Raw genomic sequence first — 21288 nt, 5'->3', positions numbered from 1 at the left:
TAAGAGAGGGCCTCACAGCAGCCGGACGACCAGACCAGCCGAAGCTTCTGGTTCTGCTGCACCGACGCAGTGTTCACCGCAGCTTGAACGGGAGGTGAGACACGAGCGTCCCTCCACCAACCTGACCTATTGATTGCACTTTGAACCCGCTCTACGCTGCATAGTGCCCCAGCTGAGCCAGTCACCTGCTCGCCTCGAGTTAACTGCTCGATGCCGAGACCCAATCTGAATCACTGGCGAGTCGACCCTTGGACAGCTGTTTCACAGACCTGCACATCTACTCCCCAAGATCATTACTCCGGCTGCCGACTCGAACCACTGGTGTGTCCCGCATCAAACCCTCCCAGTGACTAAAGCCTGAATCTGCTTTGCCCAACTGAAGAGATCCTGGGACTGCCCTAACCTGCATCGCTGAGAGCCCCTTTCCACCGCACCGAGCGACCGCATTCACCCCTACTCAACGTCTGCTTACTGCATGATCCCACACAATCCAATGTGGGCGAACTGCGCTTGATCTGCTCTCATCAATGTTTAACACCGGGTTTGACATTGTCCACCCACCCAAGAACTGAAGCCAGGTACTGTTGAGTCAACTGCCCCCTCAGTCCACTTCAGCCCTAGAGGCTGGTTAGATCACAATTCCCTGCTTTCACCACGCCTTGTCCTTTCATGGTTAGTAACTACCACCCCTTGAACCTCGCTTGGAGTGCCATTTTGTTCAGTCTGTTGCATCTTCTGTTCTTCCTTCGGAGTGGGTTTTCATACAGTATTTTCTATTTGTTCTATTGCAGAAAGTGTTTAAATTAGTGTTATATCATTTCTGAAGCTTGTGGAATCTGCTTAGATCACATGCTGTGCATAGGCCGACATCTAGTGGAAGCTGTGGAGTATTACACGCGTGTAGTACCCTCAGATTGTTTTTTCCCGCCATACTTGTCGGAAGCATTGCGCGGAGTTCCTTGGCTTTCAGCCATATTTTGCTAAATATCATATTAATTTCCCCATTCTTCCACTCCCACGTCGAGACATTGAAGTTCGAAGATCGACGCCAGTCCGAAGAACAAACAACCATCGAGAGCTGCACGATGGACTTTGGGCCTCGGAAGGCCTCTGGCCTCAGCCCTGCAAGTACGGAGAGTGGGGGTTGGAAACATACTCTACACTCTTATTGTTCCTACACACACTAGCCTGCTGCCACAGGGTGCGTATGGAGGGTACCCCATTTAAATTTTGCCCCAAGTGCAACCGCAAGTACCCTTGGGTTGACAAACGCACCACCTGTAACGTCTGCATGCCGAGGATCACACCGAGGCGAACTGCAGAGCGTGTAGCCGGTTCAAGGCTAAAACAATAATGGACCGCTCAACCAAAGGTTGGGCCCACCACGCCAGGCAACTCGAGGCCATGGAAGCGGAGGGCGCCTTCAGTGATGGCAGCGACGCCGTACATTCGGACGGCGAGGGCAGAGAGGTGTCGAAAGAGGCCCAAGCGCAAGTCCCCGAGCTCGGAAGATTGTCCGGCAGGGCAGTTATGGGGAACACACCCAGCGACACGAGCGCTACCCACACCACTTCTACACCTAAACACTCGAAGTCCAACAGAGACGCGACAAGCGTGTCGAGTTCTCGGAAAGAGGCACGAAAAGAGTGGTTCACCGAATCCGTGTCCTCTGGGCGTTCCCGGTCAAGATCGCCGCACGACATGAGGCAACGGTCCACCGTTGCCACAGTTGCCTCACTCACCAAAGTCACGGAGGTACGCTTGTCAGTCCAACCTCCAGCCCCAGGCTGCACACCAGAAGTCAGCTCCGGCAGACCGTTCGGCGGCTGAGTCCGAGGCCCGATGTGCTCACTCGAAGGAAAGAGACACTACCCCGAATCTCGACGCCATCTCAAACATCAGTGAAACACTCTTCTACTCATGGGGAAGGCGGTAAACAGCAGAATAAACCATCTTGCCCTTCTTCTGCACCACAAACGCATATGGACAGTTCGAAATCTTCAGATAAGCATAAATCCAAGACCCCTGTCCAGGCCCCTAGGTCCAAACAAGGAATAGAAGAGGAACCCTCTCAGGAAATGGTCATTCCCAGCTCCAAAAAATGGACCAATTGAAGATAGGGTAATGACTAGAATGTCCTCCCTAGCTGACTTCTACTCCAAGAACCCAGAGCACTTCCTCACCTATACCCCGGACAGTGCTACTCCTTCAGGATCCAGGGACCCTCAGCCCCCTACTAAGAAACCTCAGGTTAAGACTCCAACTCAGGGACTGATTTCAGACCCTTTTTACATACAGCCTTACACTCAGTATGGTGAGGATCCACAACAGTACGGTGAGGATCCAGACTTCGTAATGTTGGATGACCAAACTGGGGTGGACTATTATGGGGATGACGAGGGCCAAGAGGGGGAGGAAGATTGTCGCAGAAGTCTACATGATGGACTCTGCTATTCACAAAGAACCTCAGGTTACTGACTCTCCAGTAGACCACCAGCCCCTCCTAAATGAGGTCTTGGCTAGAGCGGCAGAGCTCTTCCGCATAGACACTCAGGGGGCACAGGAGGAGAGGGACTTTGCAGAAGAACTAGTGGGAGAGAAGAGACCCATTGCCCAAGCCATTCCAATTCTCAAGTCCATCCAATGGAGAATTGATCCTTCCCTTCTTACGCCTAACCTCACCAGGGGCGTAAACCCCAGAATCGAGAAACTCTTCAGGGCCGCCCAGTCAGACCCACTTTACATAAGGGGTCAACTGAAGCCCGACTCCTTGGTAGTTACTAACACCAGAAAGAGGGCGGGGACACCTCTATCCTCATCTGAGGCCCCCCCAGACAAGGAGAGCAAGAGAATTTACGGGTTGGGAAGGAAGGTAGCCTCCACTTCCGCTTACCAGACAAGGATTGCCAACACCACCACTCTGCTGGCAAGTTACAATTGCCACCAGTGGGAGCAGGTAGCTGCCCTCATTGACTCCGCATCGGAACCACTAAAGGGTCAGTTGACACAGTTCGCGTCGTAGGGGAGAGCCGTGTCCGGTTGCATCTTTAAAGCAACCTTTGATGCCGCAGATGACGCGGGCAGGCTCATAGCAGAGTCATTAAGAGGAATGCTTGGTTAAGACAGTCGGGGTTTAAACCCGAGACACAAGCATCCCTAATTGACATGCCGGTGGAACCGAATCTATTTGGCCAAGCGGTTGAGGATGCATTAAAAACTGCCAAAGATGAGTATGATACTCTGAAATCCCTGGGACAGTTGACCAACAAGCCCCCTAATCAAAGAGGCAATGGTAATGTTCGTTGCCCACGTGGCCAAAATTCACAAAGGGGCTCCAATTATACACAGGGGCAGGGTACATTATGGGATAACAACCAGCAGACTACCCAGAGTTACGGCAGAGGAAATAAAAGGGGCCGTGGTAGAGGCAGCCCCAGCAGAGCGGCACGCCTCCCGCAAAACAGTGACGCTGCGCTCAGGGTCCCTTCTCACGCATCCCCAGTAGGGGGACGCATTTCCATCTTCACCCAAGCTTGGGAAAGGATCACATCAGACAGCTGGGTGCAGTGGACAGTGTCCGCAGGATACTGCATAGAACTGCTTGAGCGTCCCCGAAACCACCCTCCACGTCAAGATATATTCCTTGGACCACCAAAAGATTCTCCTCGAGGAGATTGTCAATCTTCTAGCAAAGAACGCGATAGAACTCATCCTGGGCAACCAGGTAAACAAGGATATTTATTCAACTTACTTCCTTGTACCAAAGAAAGATTTGACAATGCGCCCAGTATTAGACTTACGCCCTGCAAACAAGTATGTCGATCCCCAAAAGTTTTGCATGACTACTCTCCAAGAGGTAATCCCCCTCCTAAAAAAGGATTACATGGCAACATTGGATATGAAAGACGCCTATTTTCATATTTCTATGTTCCCAGCGCACAGAAGATTCTTGCGCTTCAAGGTGGACAGTCGGCACTACCAGTTCAAGGTGCTGCCCTTCGGTATAGCCTTGGCTCCAAGGGTATTCACCAAGGTACTGGCGGTCGCGGTGGCACACCTGCGCAGGGAGGCAATCCCGGTGTACCCTTACCTGGACTGGCTCATCACGGGGGAGACCCCAGTAATTTGCAGATCAAACATCCGAAGAACGATCAACCTCCTCTTCGAATTGGGTTTCTCCATAAACGAGAAAAAATCAAGTCTGGTGCCAAGCACCTCCAAACAGTTCCTAGGAGCGGTCTTAAACACTCAAGAGGGGTTGGCCTTTCCATCAGAGGAAAGAATTCGGAATCTACTACTGCAAATTCCTCTATACCAGCCCGGTCGCCAGATAAGGGTGCGCAAAGCGATGTGTTTGCTAGGCATGATGTCATGTATTTACCTGGTCCCCCACGCACGCGACCCATGCAAGTATGGTTGGCGAAACAGTGGTCTCAGGCAAGTGGTCAGTGGGACGATCTAGTGGTCGTTTCGCCAACACTTGTACAAAGTCTTCACTGGTGTACAAGAGAGAACCTGTCAAAGGGGAAACCCTTTTACGATCCAGAAGTACAGGCTGTAGTCGCAACAGACGCCTCCCTGTCAGGGTGGGGAGCACACCTCCTCCAACACACAGCTCAGGGTCTCTGGTCTCACACAGTAGCCAAGAATCATATCAATTTGCTAGAGCTTCTGGCAGTATTCAGAGCGCTTCAAGCGTTCGAGCCCCACCTGTTGAACCTGTCAGCGCAGATCCTGACAGACAGCACAACAGCGATGTTTTACCTAAACAAACAGGGAGGGACTCGTTCGCCAAATCTGTCCAAGCTTGCCCAGAAAATTTGGATATGGGCACTCAGACGTAACATTTACCTGTCATCTCAACATGTTCCAGGGGATCTCAATTTGCTAGCGGACGCTTTGAGCAGATATCCCCTCCCAGAAGGACACAAATGGTGCCTACTCAGAGAAGTCGTTTAAGACCTCTTCTCACAGTGGGGTTTCCCCACTACAGACCTATTTGCCACAAGCGAAAACAGGCAATGCCCAGGATTCACATCCAGGTGCCCTCAACCAGACTCCAAGGGGAACGCCCTGTGGATGAACTTGCCAGGAATGTTTGCCTACGCTTTTCCACCAACCCCTCTCATGAAGAAGGTGGTCAACAAGATGTACAGGGAATCGATGACGTTCATCCTAGTTGCTCCCATGTGGGCGAGGCAACCGTGGTTCCCACACCTACGCAGACTAGCGGTGTGCGAAGCCATCAGACTCCCGTGCTGGTACAACCTACTGTCCCAGCACCAAGGTCAAACAGTGCATCCTAAACCCAGCTCAATGAACCTGGCAGCATGGCTCCTGAAGTCAGAGTTTGGACATCTCAACTTAACCAAAGAGATGTATGGACATCCTAAAAGAATCTAGGAAACTTAACACGAGGCACTGTTACTTTGATAAATGGAAAAGATTAGTTATCTGGTGACAGAATAAGCAAATCAACCCAGTTGATTGCACTCCTTCCAATATTGTTACATACATGCTCCACCTGCTGGATGCAGGGTTGGTATTTAACTCACTCAAGGTACACTTGGCAGCCCTGTCAGCCTACACCACCTCCCACAACAAGGTTTCGGTGTCGAAGGTGCCAGTGGTTAAAGCCTTCATGGAAAGGGTAAAGAGACTCCACCCTCCAATTTCAAACCCACCACCTGGATGGGACCTTAATGTGGTGCTTGCTAAGCTCATGGGCCCACCCTTTGAACCCATGCATAAAGCCAGTCTCAAACACCTGACCTATAAAACTGCCTGCTTAGTAGCCATTACATCCATAAGAAGGGTCAGTGAAATTCAGGCTCTGTCAGTGCAGGATCCTTTCTTTACTGTTCATAAGAATAAACTGGTTCTACAAACACACTCTAGGTTCTCACCTAAGTTAATTTCTAAGTTTCACGTTAACCAGTCCATTGAGCTTCTGGCCTTCTTCCAAGAACCCAAAAGCTCTGCTGAGGTGAAACTACACACTCTAGATGTGCGTAGAGCGGTCCTCTACTATGTAGACAAGACCAGGCCGCTAAGATAAACAAACCAACTGTTTGTCTCCGTAGCTACAGGCAGAGAAGGAGATCGCATCTCTAAAGGTGCCGTCTCCAAGTGGATAGTCAATTGTATCCAGCTATGTTACTCCCTTTCTGAAAAGACTCTGCCTTTTACGCCAAGAGCCCACTCTACAAGGGGCATTGGGGCCACTCTGGCTTTCATTGCAAATGTACCCCTTGACACCATTTGCAAAGCAGCTACATGGAGCTCTATTCACACTTTTACTCAGCACTACTGCATTGACACTCATTCCAAGACAGATACTCGAGTGGGACAAGCGGTTCTAAGACATTTCTTTGCTCATGACCCTTCTCACATCCCACCTCCTAACACTGCTCGCTAATCTATGCACAGCATGTGATTTAAGCAGACTCCACAAGCCTCAGAAGGGATACATTACTCACCGTAATCGTATTTCTGATGCTTGCATCTGCTTAGATTCACGTGCGACCCACCCTTCCTCCCCTCGGAGAGAAGGCGCATGGATGCTTATGAGCTTGTCTGATAAGTATCTGCTTGGATATAACTACTCGCGCTACACCTCATGTCAGGAAAAAATACAATCTGAGGGACCTCGACGCGTGAGGTGATCATGGGTACAGTGGAAGTCACACTAGGGATAGTATTACTGGCACGCCCTGTCGACGTCCCTTTTCGAGTTTCGAAAACTACTGTAATACTCTGCAGCTTCCACTAGATGGCAGGCTATGCACAGCATGTGAATCTAAGCAGATACGAGCATCAGAAATACGATTATGGTGAGTAATGTATTCCAAATATATTTATTGAGGCTTGTGGAATCTGCTTAGATCACATGGTGTGCATAGGCTGACCTCTAGTGGAAGCTGCAGAGTATTAGTTGTTTTCGAAATTTGAAAAGGAATGTCGACCGGGTGTGCCAGTAATACTATCCCTAGTGTGACGTCCACTGTACCCATGGTGCTTCACGTGTCGAGATCCCTCAGATTTTTTTCCCGCCATCGTAGACTGACGCTATTTCGCTGAGTTCTTCTTTCGGCTCATCGATATTAATTAACAATAGTTTTTCTTACTATCCTTTATATTCACTGACTATTGAAACCACCTGACAATGGCGAAGAAGAGAAACGACTGTTGAAGACTCCCGTTGACGCATTTGTTCCGGCCTTTGAAGGCCGCTTCAGCCCTCAGAGTAGGGAGAGGGGGAGGACATTTTAGAATGTATGTACCCCTTTTCGTACACTACTCTCCTAGCTGCCATGTCTTTCCGTTATGGATAGGACCCCCTTTAAATTGTGCCCTAAGTGCAATAAAAATGTCCTGTGGGTCGACAAACACCTTGTGCGTAGCCTTTGTCTCCCTCGGGACCACGTCGAGGGTACCTGTTGAGCGTCAAAACTCTTCAAACTCAAGACATTGAAGGACTGCTTAACTAAACGCTGAGCCCAACACGCCAGGCAGCTCGAGGCCATGGAAGTGGAGGGAGCCTTTAGCGACGGCAGCAACGCTGCGGTATCCAACGGCGAAGGTGACAGGGTTATTCTGGTTTCCCAAGCACAGGCCCACGACCCCAACAGACAGGCCGGCGGCCTTGTTATGGGGACGACACCCGGTGGCGGAAGCGCTCACAACCCCTTCCACCAAACGCACAACTCACCGCCGAGACTAGACTCACGTGTCCAGCAAACGGCAACGCACAATGTCTAGAGAGGTCCATTGAATCGCTGTCCTCTGGACACTCCAGATCGCCACATGACGGGTCCGACTGTCGAAAGACAGAACGGACGTCGTGGATAAAAACATTCCCGAGGATTGTGAGTCAACTGACGAGACTTCGGATTTGCCCGTAGCCGATATTCGATGTTCTGTGTCGATACCGGTAAAAAACCCTATACATGCGGGACTAGCCCATTTAGTTAAAAAGCACGTCCCAGAAGGCCTTGTTAAATCAAGGGAGTCTTAGAAGAGCTCTTCTAAAACCCCTCATAGGGATACATCAGAGGGATAGTAAGGGGCCTCAGGTACAGGATCCCTGTCTTCAACCTCAAAGAAAAAAGCTACACCTTCTAAGGTAGTCCCACCAACTGCAGAAGATTTAGGTCTCCTTCAACCATTGGTAATTCCTAGTTCAATCCAATGGTCAGCTGAAGATATAGATTGGGTCATGAGACCCCCCCCCCCGCACCACCCACAACAGCGGCCTCTGGGTCTCAGAACCCTGTTCAACCTCCTGCTAAAATGTCTCGCCCCGGTGAGCAAGACCCCACTGCCATTGACCTATATGACCCGGCACTGATCACGAAGACCTCTGTCCAAGAAGACGCAGACCCTTATTGGGATAATGAGGACGATGAGGATGATCCAGATAAAGACATGTACAACATCGACTCCCCAGTTGATAAGGACCGCCCCTGTTGTCGACTCACCCATAATCAGCCTCTTTTGAACGAGGTACTTATCAAAGCGGCTGAACATTTCCAAATATCTACCCAAGAGGATCCACAGGACAAGGATTTCATTGACGAAATCTTGGGAGATAAAAAGGCTGTAATCTGTTTATTCCCCAACTAAAGTCTGTCCAGCAGAAGGTACAATCCTCGCTGGAAACACCCAATCAGACGCGGGCAGTGAATCCCTGCATAGATAAACGTTTCAGACCTGCACCATCAGAACCGCTGTACATCAAAGGGCAGCTAAAGCCTCACTCGCTAGTTACTACAACAAGGAAAAGATCAGTTTACTGCCCTACCCTCCTCTGAGGCTCCTCCAGACAAAGAAAGTAAGAGGCTGTACACAATGGGCAAGAAGGTGGCCTCTTCCGCTGCATTCCAGACCAGGATAGCTAATAACTCTACTTTAGAAGTCTCAGCTCTACTCTTCAGCCCCGGAACCCCTCAAAACTCAACTAGCACTGGTGGCTGCAGAAGGAAGGGCAGTTTCATGCTGCTTGCTAAAAAGCAGTCTTGACGCTGCAGACCATGCCAGCAGAATCATAGCTGAGGGAACCATTATTAAGCGTCATGCTTGGTTATGCCAATCCGGGTTCAAGCCAGAGACGCAGGCCACTCTAATTTACATGCCCGTCGAGCCCAATGTATTCTTTGGCAAGGCCGTCGAGACGCCTTAAAACAGCCAAGGAAGAATATAATGCACTTAAATCATTGGGCCAATTAACCAATAAACCACCTGGGCAGAGGAGAAACAGCAATTTTCATCGCACACAATTTTCCCAGAGGGGTTCCGGCTATAATCAAAATCAGGGAGGAGCCTGGGGGAACAATCAAGGCCACGCCTCTCAGAATTACCTAGAGAGGACCGCACAGATTACACGGTCGGGGAAGGGGTCCTTCCTCCAGAGGTGGTACCCCACCTCAGAAACAGTGACATCCCACTTCAGGTGCCATCCCATGACTTTCCAGTAGGAGGTTGCATTTCCAACTTAACCCAAGCATGGGAGGGAATCACCTCAGACAGATGGGTGCTGTCCACCGTAGTGGTCGGATATTGTATAGAGCTCCTCGAGCAACCTCGGAATCAACCCCCACGCCAGAAAACCCACTCCAAAGAAGACCAGCGCATCCTCCCAGAAGAAATCACCACGCTGCCCCAAAAGGACGCCATAGAAATCGTCCCAGCCAACTAGGTAAACAAGGGTATTTTTTCTTTTTTTTTTTTTTTTAAATTCTTTTTTATTAGGCAGCATGGCAGCAAAACAGGCGAACAGCGCCCAGCAGGTACAGACTGACAATACAGATCATGAAACAGTCATACGGAGATTGCGCATTAGATGACTCAAAAAAAAGGAAACCAGAATTACAAACGACATACGGGGAGGGGAGGCTGATCAAAACGAAATGGGGGGAGCTCTCAGACTAGTAAGAAAGAGCAGGTGGAGGGGAAGCAGCCGGAGTCATGTCAAGGTCGGACAAGTAGGAGCGGAATCTAAGCCAGATGTCCCTAGGCCTGGAGTGAGTAGGTTGCATGTGAGACCAAGTTTCCTCAGAGTCAGAGGCCCAAGTAACCGCCTTTAACCATTGGGCATGTGTGGGGGGAAAGGGGCGAAGCCAGCAGAGCAGGATGGACCGAACCGCTAAGAGCATGCAGAGGCCAGTCAGTTTTTTAGAGTTATGGGGGAGGCCGGGGAGATCATGGAAGAGACACAATGCTGGAGAAGGATCGATGGGGTGATCGAGCATAGCAGATACCGTCGCGCAAACCGCTCCCCAGAACTGTGAGGCGGGGACAGGACCAGATCATGTGGATGTAGTCCGCGTCATCATGCCCGCATCGAGGGCAACTAGAAGGGTGCTCACTGGACATGCGATGCAATCTAGCCGGAGTATAGTGGAACCTATGCAGCACTTTTAACTGAATGAGTTTGAATCGGGAATTAAAGGACACCCGGTGAGTGCGGTCGCATATATGTGCCCAGCGGTCGTCCGATATTTCCTCCCCCAGGTCCCTCTCCCAAGCCCCCCTGAGTTTAGAAAATTCTGGGGAGGATCTGGACTGCAGCATGGAGTATAACCTAGAGACTTTACCTTTCATGGGTGAGGGGGAAGTGAGTTCCTCAATGGCCGGGTCGTCTGGTGGTAACGCAGGGAATGTTGGATAATTACGCTTAAGGGTCTTACGGAGAGACGCGTATTGGAGCCAGACACTCCTCAAGGATAGGCGAAGATCAGTCCACTCGATGAATATGCCCTGGTCAAACATGTCCCGCAGCAGCTCATAGCCTGCCTCGGCCCAGCGACGAACAATAAGTGGTGTGACCTGGGGAACCCCCGGGAGGAAGTTCCAGAGGGGAAGGTTGCCGTGGAAGGCGCGGGCTATTCCAAGCAGCTTCCATGTTTTGGCTAATGCAAGGGATGTGCAGGCTACCGGACTCTGTGTCCAGCACCTGAGGAGCGGGTTGTATAACCAAAGAGCGGATTTCGCGATCACAGACCGCAAGTTTCTCGAGGCGGACGTGGGGGGGGGGGGGGGTCAGTTGTATTAAACCAATGGGAGATATATTGGATCTGGGATACTAGCCAATATTTGAGAAAATCAGGGGCACCAAAGCCCCCCCTGGCCATGGGGGTGGACAAGGTCTCATACTTAAGCCGGACCGCTCCCGAGTGCCAGAGGAAGGAGTTAATCGTACGAGTCAAGTCGCGAAAAAAGTCCGCGCCCGGCCACAAGGGTACGTTGGCAAACTTGTAAAGCAGCTTAGGTAACACCACCATTTTCAATAGACCCATTCTGCCCGCGAGAGAAATCGGGAGCTTGTCCCATGCTAAAACCTTAACAGACAGGAGTGTAAGGTATTTCCGGAAGTTCTCTTCGAGGGTTAGTGCCTGCTGGCGCGTTACTGCTATCCCCAGGTAAGTGAACGTGGATTGAGCCCATGAGAATCCCAGAGTGTCGGGGGGGGGGGGGGGAGTGCATTCCGTGAGTGGGAAGAGGGTGGATTTCGAGCAGTTCACCCTGAGGCCCGAGACCCGGCCAAAATAAATGATATCCTCCAGCACTGGAGGCAAGTTGAGGGATGGAGAGCGAATGAACAGCAACGCGTCATCCGCATATAGGGAAACTATGTCCGCCCTCCCGGCAGTGCGGAGGCCCCTGTGGGCGTGGCGATGGCGAAGCATGTCTGCGAAGGGCTCTATGGCTATTGCAAAAACCAAAGGAGAGAATGGGCACCCCTGCCTCGTCCCCCTGGCGATCCCAAAGGAAGGAGAGCAGTGGTCACCTGTACGGACCCTAGCCACGGGGGACGAATAGAGTAGCTTGACCCAAGAGAGAAAGGAGGGACCAAATTTACAGCTCTCGAGAACCCGCCAAAGGAATCGCCATGAAACCGAATCAAAGGCCTTTTGCATGTCCAGCGTAGCCGCTACAGCCTGAGTCTCTGGGCTAATCCTGTCAATTATATTAAATATACGCCGTAAGTTCAGGGAGGTGGACCGCCCCGGAACAAAGCCCGCTTGATCGGAATGAATGATGGACGGAAGGATGGGGGCCAACCTGAGAGCCAGGGCCTTTGCGTATATTTTGGCGTCGCAGTTTATAAGGGAAAGCGGACGATACGATCCACAATGCGAGGGAGGTTTGCCAGCCTTTAGCAATACTGTAATCGTGGCCTCACGTAGTGAAGGGGGGAACACACCTGTCTCGACCGACTCCTCCCACACAGCCAACAGGTGAGGAAGGAGAAGTGATTTATAGGACTTGTAAAATTCGACTGGGATACCATCGGAGCCGGGGGCTTTCCCCGAGGATAGGGAATCGATAGCGTCAGAGAGCTCTTCCAGTGTGAGTGGGGAATCAAGAGAGCCCGCGGCCTCAGGGGATAAAGTTGACAAGGGAAGGGATTTGAGAAAGGAGTCGATTTCTTCCACTGATACTTCGTCCGCATTGGAGTATAGGGACTCGTAAAAATTAAAGAATTCCGTGTTGACGTCCCGGGAGGAGACAGCCAAAGAGCCGTCCAGTCTCTCAATCCCGAGAATGTGTGGGGAACCCGTCTCATGTCGGATCAACCTCGCGAGGAATCGGCCAGGGCGCTCGCCCTCCCTGTATTTCCGCGCGATACCTGGGTTGTCCAGAAACCTCTGTTCACGATCAGCCAGGGAGCGAAATGTATCCAATTCCGTCCCAATGGCCGCTAGGTTACCCGGAGAAGAGTGAAGTGAACATGCAGCCTCCAGGGTCGACAGCTTGGATTCACTCTCGGCTAGGGCTCTCCTAATTGATTTGAGGACTCCGTTTTCCTTGGAAATTGCAATCCCTCTAATATAGGCCTTGAAAGACTCCCATAGTGTGGCTATTGATGGTACCGAGCCTGTGTTTATCTCGAAGAACTCTTCAATAGAGTCCTCGAGCTCGGAATGAAACTCTGGATCAAGAAGGGCAAGGGGTTTCAGTTTCCAGCAGCGGGACCGGCCAGGATCAGGGGTCCAATTCACGGTGATGGTCACTGGAGAGTGGTCGGACAAGGTTCTGGGTAAAATCATTAACTGTTTCACGTCTTTAACCAGGACATTGGAGATCACCCAGCGGTCAATTCGGGAGTATGAGTCATGGACTGAGGAATAAAATGAATAAACGCGAGAGTCGGGGTAAAAGAACCTCCATGCATCCACCATGGCCAACCGGGGCAGAGATGATAATGCAGCATAGGCTGCCCTGGAAAGATGACGGGGCTTGGTCCCAGATCTATCAAGGGCCACATCAAAGATAGTATTAAAGTCCCCCCCCCCCCAGAGAATTGGAACAAGGGGGAAGCCATCCAGAAGGGACGTGACCTGTCTGTAGAACTCGGGGTCATCGAGGTTGGGGCCATAAATGTTCAGCAAAACCACTTCTTTCCCTTGAAGCGTGGCGTGTAACAGTACATACCTGCCCAGGGGGTCAATATGTGAAGAGATGAGGGTGAACCGGAGACTCTTGTGAATAAGGGTCATGACCCCACGACTTTGAGTAGAGAAGTCGGTAAAAAACCTATGGGGGCCCCAGGTTTTGGCTAAACGTACGCATTGTTCCATGCGAGCATGTGTCTCCTGCAAAAAGAGGATCTTGGACCCATGGCGCTCAGCCTGCAGCTGGAGCTGCCTCATCTTTCTATAGTTCCCCAACCCCCGCACATTCCAACTCATAAAGGTTAAGTCCCCCTCTGCCATGGATGTGGTAGTGGTATAGTCAAAAAAGGTGTCCAAGACCAATGGGTGAGTGCTGCACCCCAGTCCGCCCTCGCTGCCAGTGCCAATTTTCTGATAATAAAACCCCAAACATGTCCCACCCCCACCCACATCCCCCTCCCAAACAGAGGAATGACAATCCCAAACCCCCTCAACCAAAACCAAACTAGAGGCATCAGCGCCTGGGGGCCTGTAGGCCGGGCCGACCGCAGCGCTACGGGCCGCAGCAGGACCAGTAGAGCTCAAGGTGCAACTTCAAACATTGAATGTAACTTAAGCAGGGTGTCTTGCACTTAGCAGTATGGCACATCATTGAAATGAAAGGAGAAACTTGAACAAGCCGAATCCGGGAGAGAGGATCAATGCGGCACCAGCGACGGGGAAGGGCCGGACCCGGCCTCCCCCCGCAGGGCCCAAGGGGGAAGCTGCAGAGTTGTGGACAAGAGAAGGAAGTCAGCCTGGGAAGTGTTCGTCCATAAACTTGGAGGCCTCTTCCGGGATCGTGAAGAAGAACACCTGATTAGCGTGTTCTATGCGCAGTTTGGCGGGGTAGAGCATGGCATATTTAATGGAGTGATCTCGCAGTCTCCGCTTCACAGCCTGGAAAGTCTTGCGTTCTCGTTGGACGGCGGTCGAGAAGTCGGGGTAAAGATGAATCCTCGCACCTCCCAGTAAGAGCTCGCCCTTGACCCTTGCAGCTCTGAGTAGAGTATCACGATCCCGGTAATTCAGGACCCGGGCGATGATGGGACGAGGCGGAGCCCCGGGTTTAGGTTTAGCGGTGAGGGCACGGTGCGCCCGCTCAATAGCGAAGTGGGGGGAGAGCTTGGGCGAATCCAGGAGTGACATTAATGTGTGCTCAACGAAGTCCTCCATTGGCTCGTGCACCTCGCTCTCAGGGACCCCGATGATGCGAAGGTTATTGCGCCTTGAGCGGGATGCCAAGTCCTCGTTCTTCTTCTCCACCTCGAGGACTCGGCTCGAGAGAGCGACAACCTCGGAGCGCAGTGCACCCAGTGCATCCTCGGCGGAGCCGACCCGTGTCTCGACCTCAGACACGCGGCTATCAGTCCTCTCGATGTGGGCCTTGATTGAGGATATTGTGCCGTTCATATCGTCCAGTTTTGAGTGTAGGGCAGTGAAACCCTCCCTGATGAAGTCCATCATGCCCTGGGGCTCAGGTGCCACTGCGGACGACGACGCCACAGGGGCCCGTTCAATGGGGTCCTCCGGGGATCTGACAGCCGCCTTCGCAAACATGTTGATGGAGCTCTGTTTCCTCGCGCCCCCCTTGGTCATTTTGACAATGGTGATGGTTGAGTGGGGTGAAGGGGAGTCACCAGCAGCCCCAAGAGGGAGACGGGGGGGAAACCCAGGCCGTGTAAGTCAATAATCCAGGTGGGGTGCGTGACAAGAGAGGGAGGCAGGAGATATCGTGGCCACGAGACTATGCCGTAGAAGTGTAGGCTGCAGGGCTCCCGCCCGATCAGGAAGGTGTGGAAGACAGCCAGAGATGGAAGAGTAGGGACCAGCGGTATTGACGGAGCCCTTCTGCAGAGTATCGCTCCGGGTGGAGTGGCAGTAGCCTCCAGGGCACTGAGGCGGGGAGAGGCCAGCCCCCAGTGAACGATAGGGCCACACAGAACGAGGGGCTCCAGCCAAGGTAAATGCAATATGAGGTTGGTGAAGGCCGAGTAGCCCCCCAAGGGGGGGGAGAGCTAGAGCTGGGCCCCAGAGCAGGAGAGCCAGGAAGGACAGGGCTCACCAGGCAGAGCCGGTCGTCGTTGTTTGTGGGCCTCAGATACCCCACACCGCAGAGAGGGCGGCCCGCCAAGGAGGGGCGACCCCAGAGTCCCGAGGGAGGGTGGCGGCAGTTCCGGCGTGAAGTCAATGGAGCCTCCCCAGCACGCACCCAAAGGCCGCGTCGTCCCACCGGCACAGGGTGTGCAAGCAGGGGGGGGAAGGTCCCCTCGACCCCCCCCGCTGGGACCCAAGGAAGGAGGAGAGAAGACCACACGGCGGCTCCCAAGCTGGGACAAGGGATCAGTCCAGGCGCCTCTCCAAGAATGACGGGGGTGGCGCGCTCCAGGCCACCCGGCACCAGGGGGAGCGAAAGCCCGGCCCCCCCCCAGCAGATCGCAGGTACTGGAAGGAAATCAGCAAGGCCCCCAGGCGGATTCGTCCACCCCCCGCCGGGGCCGGCCGCGGCTCACAAGATCACCCCAGGAGGGGGGGTCGGCCCAGCGGGGCCCGAGGGCTGCAGGAGCACCGAGGCGGCGGCCGCAGGATCGCCCCCGGAGGCAGCGAGACCTCCACAGCACGTACCCGGGCGCCGCGCCGCCCCAGCGGCGCAGCGCGTGCCGTCGGGAGGGAGAGGCTCCGGTGACACCCCCACAAGTCGTGGAGATCCTCCGGAGAGGGCGAGGAGGGCCCAAGATGAAGTGTGCAGCAGGGGGGGGGGAGCGGGACGGCCGCGTCACAGGTCCAACGTCCCTCCAGGGACACGGGGGCAGCCCGCCCCAGGCCGCACCGTCCCAGCAGAAGCCGCAGCCCCGCCGGCGGGCCACGATCCCGGGCCCCCGTCGGCCCCGCCGCCGGAAGGGATGAGGCACGCAGGCCCCCACCAATGCCCGGCAGATGTGGGAGGCACCGTAGCAGGACCCCGGCGGGTACGACCACCCTCCGCCGGGGCCGAGTCTTCGGCGCGCAGGAGCGCCGCAGGCGGGGGGATGGGTGTTACGGAGTCGGGGAAAGCCCTTCCCGGCTCCGATTCACAGCGGGATCGGGTCCGCTGGATCCCGGAAGCCGTGGCAGCAGAATCGTGTACCCCGTACACGGCAGCAGATAGGAAAGGCGCCAAGGAACAGGATTATGAGGTCCGTTCGCCACGGAGCTCACGCATCAAGCAGCCATCTTGCTCGGCGCACAACAGCGCCCCCGGGTATTTTTTTTCTGACTTCCTTGTGCCAAAGAAAGATCTAACAATGCGCCCAGTATTAGATTGATGCCCTGCAAACAAATATGTCAAGCCACAAAGGTTCTGTATGACTACGCTACAAGAGGTAATCCTGCTACTAAAAAGTGGGATTACATGGCAACACTGGATATAAAAGATGCCTATTTTCATATTTCAATGTCCCCCGCGCACTGAAGATTCTTGCGTTTAAAGATGGTGAACCAGCACTACCAATTCAAGGTGCTGCCCTTCAGAATAGCATCTGCTCCAAGGGTATTCACGAAGGTACTGGTGATGGTGGCAGCATACCTACGCAGGGAGGCAATCCCAGAGTACCCATACCTGGACGACTGGCTGATTACAGGGGAGTCTCCCCCAATTTACATGCAAAACATTCAAAGAACTATCAACCTTCTTTCAAATGGGCTTCTCCATCAATGAGAAAAAATCAAGTCTAGTGTCATGCACAACCAAACAGTTCCTAGGAGCTGTTATAAACATGGAAGAAGGGTTGGTCTTTCTGTCAGAGGAAAGAGTCCAAAACATGTTACTACAAATACTGCATTATCAAGCAGGCCGCCAGATAAGTGTACGCAAAGTGATGCGTTTTAATAGGCGTGATGGTATCTTGCATTTACCTGGTACTTCACGCTCATGCGACCCATGCAGGAGTGGTTGGCGAAACAGTGGCTCAGGCAAGTGGTCTGTTTCGCCAACACTAGTACAAAATCTTCACTGGTGGACAAGAGAAAATCAGTTGAAGGGCAAGTGATTGTAGACGGTTCACTCGCCGGGTTGGGGGCTCATTACCTTCATCACACAGCTTAGGGTCTGAGGTCTCATGTGGTGGCACAGAACCACATCAATCTACTGGAACTACTGGCAGTATTCAAGGCCTTCCAGGCATTCGAGTTTCACCTAGCAAACCAATCAGTGCAAGTCCTGACAGACAGCACTACAGCAATGTTTTACATCAACAAACAGGGGGGCACACGTTCCGCCCCCACACCCCCCCAAATCTGTCCAGGCTTGCACAACAAATTTGGAGATGGTCACTCAAAAGGAAAATATTCTTATCTTCACAGCACGTTCCAGGGGAGCTCGGCTCTCGAAGTTTCGCTGAGCAGAGATCCCCTACCAAAAGAATGCGAGTGGGTACTACAAGCAGGAGTCGTAGAGCACCTCTTCCCCACAATAGACTTGTTTGCTACAAGCGAAAACAGTCAATGCTCGGACTTCTCGTCCAGGTTCCCCTAGCCAGGCTCAAAGGGGAACGCCCTATGGATGAACTGGTCAGGAAAATTTGCTTACTCGCCCGACCCTTTTTATGAAGAAGGTGGTGAACGAGATCCACACTCGGCATGGGGGATTAACAGTGCAACCGCAATCTCACTCACTGATCTTGGCAGAATGGCTCCTGAAGTCATGGAATTCGGACATCTTAACCTGCCACAAAGATGTATGGATATCCTGAAGGATGCACGAAAACCGAACACTAGACACTGTTATTTCGACAAGTGGAGAAGATTTGTAATTTGGTGCCAGTCTAAACAAATTAACCCAATAGAATGTTCTCCATCCCAGAGTCTAAATTATTTGCTCCACTTGCTAGACTCAGGGTTTAGTATTCAACTCTTTAAAGGTCCACCTGGCGGCCCTATCAGCATACACCACCTCCCACAATAAGGTCTCATGGTGGAAGTTGCCCGTCATCAAGGCTTTTATGGAGGGAGTAAAGAGACTCCAGCCTCACATTTCAAACCTGTCGCCAGGTTGGGATCTCAATATTTTACTTGCTAAGCACATGAGACCCCCTTTCGAGCCTATGCACAAGTCCAGTCTTAAACACCTGACTTGCAAGCCTGCCTTCTTAGTGGCTATTACTTCCATAAGAGGAGTTAGGGAAATACAAGCTATGTCAGTGCAGGATTCTTTTTTTATCATACAGAAAGACAAGCTGGTTTTACGTCCTCACCCTAGGTTCTCACCTAAGTTCATCTCTAAATGTCACCTAAACCAGTCTATTGAGCTACCGGCTTTCTTTCAGAACCCCACCAGCTCAGCTGAGGTAAAACTCCACACACTAGATGTAAGGAGGGCAGTCCTGTACCAGACCGCTAAGAAAAACTGACCAACTGTTTGTCTCCATAGCAACAGGCATAGGAGACTGCATTTCCAAGAATGCCATCTCCTGATGGATAGTCAGATGTATACAATTGTGCTATTCATTATCAAACAAGACACTGCCTTTCAAGCCTAAAGCTCACTCCACAAGGAGCACAGGAGCCACTCTGGCTTTCATTGCAAAAGTCCCTCTAGACCGCATTTGCAAAGCAGCTACGTGGAGCTCAATACTCTTTCACTCCGCATTACTGCATTGACGCTCATTCCAAGACAGATACACAGGTGGGACAAGTGGTTCTAAGACATTTGTTCATCCATAAACCTTCTCACATCCCACCACCTTCTCCTAACAGCTCACTAAACTATGCACAGCATGTGATCTAAGCAGATTCCACAAGCCTCAGAAGGGATACATTACTCACCGTAATCGTATTTCTGATGCTTGTATATGCTTAGATTCACATGTGCCCACCCTTCCTCGCCGAGAAGGTGCATGTATGAGCTTGTCTGATACGCATCTTCTTGGATACAACTGTACTCTCGCTACACGTCATGCTATCTCATGTCAGAAAAATAACAATCTGTGGGACCTCGACGCATGAAGGACCATGGGTACAGTGGATGTCACACTAGGGATAGTATTACTGGCACTCCCTGTCGATGTCCCTTTTTGAATTTCGAAAACAACTGTAATACTCTGCAGCTTCCACTAGATGTCATCCTCTGCACAGCATGTGAATCTAAGCAGGTACAAGCATCAGAAATACAATTGCATCGAGTAATGTATCCCATATTTGGACTGTTAATCTGTTGGGTCACTGCTGGTTCACTGTCGCACCCCTAGAGCATAGCCTTCCCTCGGCCTAACTTGCCACAAAAGGCGATGTATATAGATCACTTAACTGTCCCTTTGTTACCTTTATGATTGCGTTGGGGTTTGATCTGTGGATGTGCGAGAACTGAGCGGGCCAATTCTACCCCTACTCATCCTTGTACCCTTGCAAAGCAGAATCCAGTTCATCACACTGGCTGTTGCATTCTGCTTGCAGGCCAAGAGTGACTTATAGTGTAGCTCCTAGGATAATAGGTATGCAGCATGCGATAATCACTTAATGGCTGAAGGGCCCTTCCTTGGGATGCTGCTATTTTCTGACCATCCATTTTTGTTTATACTGATAGTCTGTAATCTGGCTATCCTTGCACCATTTCCTAGGTTGATGTTGAGGCATTGTGGGCGACTTGGCTTGCAAACATTTTGCCACACGTCTTGATATGACTGCTGAACAGTAAATTCTAACCAAGTGTATTAGTGGCTGTGAAATTAAGGAGATTGTTGCAGGTTTATTGTCTGATGCACACTGCCTGCTGATCAGCTTCTGAAGCTAATTATGAAAATTGAGACACTGTTTGGCTTTGAACTAGATCTCCCATCTTATTTGATTATGCTTTTTGTTTTAGAGTTGGCGCCTCGCCCTGTCCAGCAGCATGAATCACAAGGGGACCTCCCTCGGCAGGAACAGACGGAGATGATGGAAAATCTTGTTGCCAGCATGGAAAACATGGTGAAGGTAGTGGAGCACATGGCTACTGTGGTAGAGCAGGTCTCTGTGCAGATTACTCACTTAAGCTCCATCATTATGAAGTGTGTTGCACAGGATGCATCACAAGAAGAGTTTAGCATGGTAGAGCCGGTGAACCCCACACCAGATGTTCCGGTCTTGGTTCAGATGTCTGTGGGCTCTCTTCAGCAGATGGAGGCACAGCCGAGCTCTGTAGCCCCTTCCTTCTGTGACCACACTGAAGAAAGTGGACAGGGTAAAAGCCCAAAGTTAAAACCTTGCCGCGCTCATAACCGCAGTTTGGTGCTTCCAAGGAGGAGTGAACGAGATAGGCGCCCTTCAGCTCGTTTCTATATGTAGTGCAGCAATGGGCGAGAGGGGGGCCTGAATCTTCAGTTAATACAAAAGGGAGCACCTTCAAAACTATCTGAACATTTTGGAAGAAGTGGAGGTCTTGTGGTGCTGTAAACCTTGATGGACATTGGAGCAGGTGTCTCCTGCAGGACAATTGGTTATTTTTTTTTTTATTATTAACCAAAAACTGTTGGGCTGTCCATGTAGGGCAGTTGGCCAGAATAGCACTTGTGTTTTTTTTCCTTTCTTTAAGACCTCGTAATTTTCAACAAAAAAAGTGAAATCTGGGAATAAAATGTCTGTTCTATTCTCACTTCTGATTGGATTTCTTTGTCGTGACCTCATGTCCCACTGACTTTCACTGTAGATACTGAGTTTAAAATGATGATTTGATGAGTAGACCAGCTTTTGGGTGTTGGCCATCACCCTGTAGTCGGGAGTTACCGCTGTGAAACCAATAGCGAGTATACAGTGCACTGCAAATCTAACTTCCACATGAGATGTAAACTTTAATTTTCTGGCCCTTATTTGCGATCCATTGTTAAGGGCACTTAGTCCA

At 51.6% G+C, this 21288-nt stretch overlaps 1 protein-coding gene across 1 annotated transcript in view; it reads left to right on the top strand.

Moving 5' to 3' along the window:
- Positions 1-21042, top strand: part of LOC138510873 (uncharacterized) — a 259307-nt gene extending 238265 nt beyond the window's left edge. The window contains exon 4 of the mRNA XM_069626530.1: positions 20275-21042. Coding sequence (XP_069482631.1) covers positions 20275-20735 — 461 coding nt within the window. The 3' untranslated portion in view covers positions 20736-21042. The remainder of the gene's footprint in view (positions 1-20274) is intronic.
- The last annotated feature ends 246 nt before the right edge of the window (positions 21043-21288 follow it).

The sequence above is a fragment of the Ambystoma mexicanum genome, chromosome 6p (genome assembly GCF_040938575.1).
Source record: "Ambystoma mexicanum isolate Mex_15411 chromosome 6p, UKY_AmexF1_1, whole genome shotgun sequence".
NCBI classification, from domain to species: domain Eukaryota; kingdom Metazoa; phylum Chordata; class Amphibia; order Caudata; family Ambystomatidae; genus Ambystoma; species Ambystoma mexicanum.
The sequence above is the reverse complement of the archived record's forward strand: the minus strand, read 5'-3'. Positions and strand labels throughout refer to the sequence as shown.